The sequence below is a fragment of the Tupaia chinensis genome, unplaced genomic scaffold (assembly GCF_000334495.1).
Source record: "Tupaia chinensis unplaced genomic scaffold, TupChi_1.0 Scaffold144247_1, whole genome shotgun sequence".
NCBI lineage: Eukaryota > Metazoa > Chordata > Mammalia > Scandentia > Tupaiidae > Tupaia > Tupaia belangeri.
Genome location: NW_006204105.1, coordinates 1940365 through 1946608, shown reverse-complemented (window position 1 = coordinate 1946608; position 6244 = coordinate 1940365). Strand labels below are relative to the sequence as shown.

General features: G+C 53.8%; 1 protein-coding gene across 1 annotated transcript in view; it reads right to left on the bottom strand.

Annotated features, from left to right (window-relative positions):
- Window positions 1-1326, bottom strand: part of TBX15 (T-box transcription factor 15) — a 140458-nt gene extending 139132 nt beyond the window's left edge. The window contains 1 exon segment of the mRNA XM_014583315.1: window positions 956-1326. Within this exon segment, the coding sequence (XP_014438801.2) occupies window positions 956-1160 (205 nt within the window). The 5' untranslated portion in view covers window positions 1161-1326.
- Window positions 1327-6244: the final 4918 nt, after the last annotated feature.

Sequence of the window (6244 nt, the reverse complement as noted above, 5' to 3'; positions counted from 1 at the left end):
AACCCCCTGAGCCTGTGGCAGCCCCCTCGCTGGACTTGCCAGCACGGGGACAGGGTCTACAACCCAGCCATGGCTGGTTAGCAGAAGCCCCTCCACATGGATTTAGAAGTCTAGGTTGTCACATTTCTGAAGCCGCTCAACCATGCCGGGGAGCCCGGCGTGTATGTGTGTGCGTGCGCGCTCACAAGAGTGTTCTGACAACAGCTGTTCCCCGGGCTGTTTTGCACAGTTGAGATCTTGGCAGTTAATACAAAACGTTAGGTTGTTTCCCCTGTCCTAGGGTTCTGTTAAAATACAGACATCAACATCTGCCCTGCGTTTTACGTGTTCTGTGCACATAATATGTAGAGAATAGCAAACGCTCAGACATCAGTTAATTCTCCTCCCCCCAATATACAAAGATGTGGGCCCAGAAGAGGGACCCAGGAAGCGGGATAAGAGGTTCAACATCCATCCTTGTTTACAAAACGCCAAGGAAGTGGAAATATAATTACGAAAAGTTGGTAGGAGAAGGGCGAAGACCGAGGTTGAAGACTAACAAACGGTGCACTTTCCGAGGCTGGGGAACGTGAGCCAAGAACGCCGCGCTGGTCCTCTTTAGCCCTAAAAATCCAGTCCTAGCTCCCCTTCACTCCCGCTGCTGACTACGACCTGTGCGCCAACCCCAGGGGCCTGCAGTCCTTTAGCTGCGGGCACGCAGAACGCTGCTCTCAGCTCCCTGAAAGAAGCGGACGAGAGCAGCAAGCAGGCCTCCTTCCTTGAGGTTAGCTTCTCAAATGAAAAGCTCCGGTCAGCCCCCAAATTGCTTCCAGCGAATTTGGGGAGACTCAAGGCGTTTCCACGGAGAAAAAGAAAACCCTGTTAGAGCAGTCACAGAGTCCCCCTTCTCTCCGCGGGCTGGCCATTCCGCAGATCCGCTCTGCCAGCCTCCCGCGGTCCGACCCGACGCACTTACCCGGGTGGGGCTCCAGGCCGTGTGCGGCCGCGTCTTCGGTGTCTCCGAGTGGGCCCGCTGGGCTCAGCGCCTCCATGGACAGGTCCAGCCCCTTCTCCTCCCAGTCTCGCAGTTTCCGTTTTTTATTTGAGCCGATCAAAGCTTCAACGGAGAAGGCATGTGCTCGCGAGCTAAGGGCAACTGCAGATCTTCTCCTTTCACTCATCTTAGCCGCCCGCACCCCGGCCTCCCTTGCCCCCGCTACTGAGGGAGCAGGCAGCGCCCTCAAGCTCGAGCGCCCGCCGGGCCGGGCCCGGGAAAGGCGGCGGCACGGAGGCCGAGGCTAAGGCGGAGGCTCCGCGGGTCCACTGCACCCTCCCCTCGCGTCCTCCCCCGCCCTCCGCCGCCAGATCAGACCCGAGCCCCAGCTGCCCCAGCCGCCAGCAAAGAGCGCTCGGAGCGCCGCCCGCTCGCAGCGTGAGCGCCCGAGTCCTGCTTCCCACCCACCCCGGCAGGCGCTCACAGGCTGTGCCGAATGGACTTCATCTTTTTTTTTTTTTTTTAATTCTCTCTCTCTCTTTCTCCCCTTTCTCTCCTCCCTCTCCCTTTTTCTCCTCCCTCTCCCTCTCTTGGTCTTCCCGTCCTTCCTCTAATCCAAACTTCTGGGAAACTTTTTTTTTTTTTTTTAATTCCTCCCTTCCCGAGGACTAGGGGCAGGCTGTGCGCTCCTGTCCGAGGGGTGAGGGAGAGGGAGGGGGGAGGAAGAAAAAGACTGAGGGGAAAAAAAGCCAGCCCCCAGCCAATGGCGAGGAGGGAACCGGAGAAACCCTGAGAGCGTGGGCCAATGGGAAGTAGGGAGAGACTGAGGCTCGGGCCTGGGCCAAGCGTCCCCTGGATGCTCCCGGGCCGACTTTAACCCCTAGCTTCCCAGTTCCCCAAGGGTTATTCAGGGAGAAGGGGGAGATCTGAAAGTCAAGGCCTGACCTGCGGGGTTACCAGCTCCTGCGAATCCCAAATCCGTACGTTTTCCTCCCAAATCGAAGGGTCTCATAGACGCTGCAAAGTCTGAGTCATTTGGGTTGCTGATACGCAATCTGGGGACTCTGACAAATGCTAACCTGTCCAAAAACACCGCCAGAAAACTATTCTGATAATCTGATGCCTGCGCCTCCCACCCCCAGGTGATTTTAGAACTGCCGATTCCGCCTTAATTTCACCACACAGGTTTTGATGTTCCTGTTAAATGATTCTAAGCAACTCTGGTTAAGCCAAAACGAAACAAGCAAACTATAAAAGCCCCGTTACTTCCAGGGTCTTGTAACTGGAAACCCAAAGGCTGAGTCCTCCTTCCAGCTTACCTGGTGGAGGAGACACAGGCGCCCTGAATACCGGCGGTGGGCGTAGGGGCGCGGGGTTTACGGTACACTCCAGAGCAGATCCGGGCTAGGCCCGCACGCGGCAAATACTCGCTTTCCCTACAGCGCGGACGCTGGGCTGTGCTTCATCTATTCTGCTTTCTTGTCCCAAGAACCCACGGAGGGGTAGCAAATGAGGGCAGCTAGGAACTCTGACAGCGAATAATTTTTTTTTAATTCCCTTTACGTCGCAAAGCTTATAGAGCCTGGCTTTTCCCTCCCTGGGGATCCTAGCTCCATTTGATTTTTAATCATCCAGGACAGTGCCTTCGTCCGAGATTTCTGAGTAACTCAAAATCCCACACTCCTGCCATTCTTGCTTTTTAAGCCCCCTCCCAAATCACTACACTCATCTCGGGCGGCAGGCGACCCCAAGTCAGTCTTGGGTGGAGCAAGCTCAAACCCGACCGAGAGGTAGGTCCTGCCAAGCTGAAAAACGTCTCGGATTTCGCCGACTGCGGCCCAGCCACAGCCTAATCTTCCCGTCCGAACGCCCTACTCCAGACGGTGAAAGCCCCGCGGGAGAAGCCGGAAAGAGACCAGTCCCGAGGACCGGCTGGGCCAAGACAAGCCGCCCCAACCGCCACGTCCTGAGCAGGTCGCAACCCCAACGTTCAGGCTGGGGGTAGGAGGGCCACAGCGAGACAGAGGCCCACCAGTCCTTCCCCAACAGGGAGACAAGAAGGGGACGCTCTGAAACTCGGCACGCTCCACCCGCCTGGCCTGCGGAAGGCCCAGGAACTCGAGTCCTTGCTGTTAAGTTGAAAGCGCTCCGCGGCTGGACCTCGTGCCTGAGTGCTGTGAATGCACCTTCGGCCTCTCGGAAGGAGAGTTAAAAAGGCTACTTTAGGATCCCCCGCTCAAACTGGGCTTCAATCCGGAGGACAGGAAGCTATTGGCATAGCAAATACAGAAAGAATGCTGGAAAGGCCACCGGATTAGTGTGATTCAGACAGGCCTGTCCTCTGGGCCTACCGGGAACCTGCGTCTCAGGCTTGGCTATCCGCCGGGAACACGTACAAGAACCCTGGGCAGCTGAAACTCCGGCATTGAGCCTCTCTGTGTCTCTGGACGCTCTGCAGGGCAAATTCCGGGAGCCCAGGCGGTGTTGAGGAGCAGGATCTCCCACCTCCGGCAGCTACTGGGCGTTTCTTCCTAGAGCATCGCAGAAGTGATCGTCGTGCATTCGCTGGGACCCGACTTCAACAAGATTTGGAGGGAAGGCAGCCCAGGAGTGCACAGTTTCCTTCCCCTGCCGCTCAGACCTCGCTCTTAGATGGGGACTCTTCTGTTATCTGCCTTTGGCTGGAGCCTGCCGGGCCAGGCCCGGTGGGGTAGCAACTGGGCCGTCCTCTAGACTTTTCCAGCTCTTCCCTCCTCCCAACCGCCTGTATCTCCCATCTTCCCTGGCACAGTCTTGCATTGGCACTCTCTCACAGGTCTGGTTTGGTTTGAGAAGTGGACACACCATAGGCCGCAAACCTGCCTGAGGCAATGAAAGTTTCTCAAAAAATAAATAAATAATAATTAAAAAAAAACAGACTTTCCTGTTACTGGAGAACTTAAATGTTAAATGTAGGTCTTGAGGCCTGAACATTGTATCTGTCTATAGCCACAACGTCTAAAAGACATACACAGAGAACTGATCAACACCTTCTACCCCTGGCATTTGTAGCCCATCTCAAAGCCCACACTCTGCTCCCCCAGAGGGTGCTCAAAGGAGTTCTGACACCTCTCATTCAGATTGCACATAGGTTACTCCCACCCCCTTTCCCATATATACACATATCCTGAAATTGCAGGTGGGGCCACTAACACCAACTGGACCCAAGTGAAAGCAGGCTGGTTTGGCACAATCATGAAAACGGGGTTTCCTCTAGGCAAATGGGAGGGGCAGTGAAATGTTCTGGTTAATCTACGTTTTTCCCAGGGGCATGCACTTGGTGCATGTGACTGTGTTCACAGGAGAAAGGTCTGGAAAAAGACTGGGCAAGATGGTTTAATGTGTGTGATTAAGTGTATAGTCATATGTGGCTGGGGAGAAGGGTGGGCTGTGGGAATTAAATGTAGGAATTTGGAAGTGTAGTATGCATTTTCCTTCCACTGATTATGTCAAAGGGTTTGCAAAAGCTCCTCTCATTACCCCAGTTTCCCTCCCCTTGAAATATTAGGGATAAGCATGGGTTCCCCAGTACATGCGGCCGATTCTCTAGGCACCCCTCCCCGCCCCGCCCAGGTTTCCCCACTACAGGCTTAGGGTGGATCCTGCAAGAGATGAGTCCATTTCAGGTCTATTTCAGACCTGAAGTCGATTGACAGAGACTAAGCTAGAAGGCTCCCACTTTACCCCATGTGGGATCCCAAAGCTGGAGAAAAGGCTGTTGGGTACTTGAGTAGTCAGAGATTGGTAGAGCTTTGCTTACCACCTGTAGAACATTTGGGAAAGTGGAGGTCCAGGGCTAGCCTTGACAGCAAAAAAAAGTCAGGAAGGGAAAGGTCACATTGGGACTGCTCACCAAACACTGACCAACTCCAGATATTCAGATTTTTCTAAAGAAAAACAGAGTTCTGAAGCATCAGGACAAGTGTCACAAGCACAAGCAGGCACTGCCAGAAATAGAGCCCCCACATCCTTCACAAAGCTTTTTCTTCCATTACCCCAAACCCAATACCATTTCAAATAACCACCAGTGCTAATGCCTCAATACCAAGGTGCCCCACCGGGTGAGCTTTGATTGACTCATTGAAAACAAAGTTAAAAACAGTTGGCCTGCACAACATACTAGGCTGCCCCTAGATACGTGAGCAGGACACCCTGTGGGACTGAGGGAATTATAATGAACTCTGCCATCAAGGTAGGTATAAAACATTATGAGGCGACTACAGGGTGGGAAGAAACCATCCCAGTCCCAAGTCCAGGTGGAACCTGGTGACAAGACCCAGTGTGACCCAAACTGTGTGACTATAGGCAAGTTGATTCATGGCTTGTACCTCAGTTTCCACGTCCTGGCTGTGAAGGGGTCCTAAATCCTTTACAACTAGGCCAGGCAGGTTGGAGGGACCTGATTGAATCTTCCAAGACTGTGAGGCCAAGGTTCTCACTTCTCACTTCTTTTCCCAAATTGGCGCCCCAGTGTAACAAAAGAGCATAAAATGGGGCTACAGAAGTAGCCTGGAGGCTCCGGTGAGGTGGGAGGGAGTTGATTTCTGGACCCGCCTGCCCAGTGCCGGTTCTACAGAGACAGCCTGGGCCCACTTCACTTCTATAGACCGCATCTGGAGTTGCCAAGTCCGTTTGGGTCGTCGATAGTCGTCCAGAACTGCAGGACCGTCGTATATCGTTGACTCTTCAACTACCCCCTCACACTTTTTAAAAATTAAAGTCCGTTGGGGCAAAAGGTCTTTAATGATGTTTTTTTGTTTTCACGAAATAAAATCTTTTATTTTTATTTTAAACCAGCAGCGTGCCCACCTCTCGGTTCTTCCAGATGTTTGCAATAAAATCGCAGGTTTTGCCTTTGGGACTGGAAATAAAATTTAACGGCCTTCACCCTGTAATTATTCTCTTAGCTCGCCCTTCATAAATTTATCTGCTTTCTATCGGCGTTGGGGCAAGAGGCGAGCGAAAGGGGAGAAAGCCCCGATTTTATATTTGCGACTATAAAAAAGCACCACCCGGTTTCCTCGCCTTCGGCCGCCGCGGTGTGGCCGGGAGACGGGCGGCAACATTGCGCTATTGTTCGCTGACTCGGGTCTGCGCAGGAGCAGGGCCCCACCACAAAGGGAGCCTTGTGTGGCCATGCCGGAGCGGCCGCGCCCTTCAGGCGAGGAAATCCTGTTCCCCCAGGCCCAGCTCCTCTTGCCCTCCCGGCGTTTCGTGCGGAGAGGCAGACGG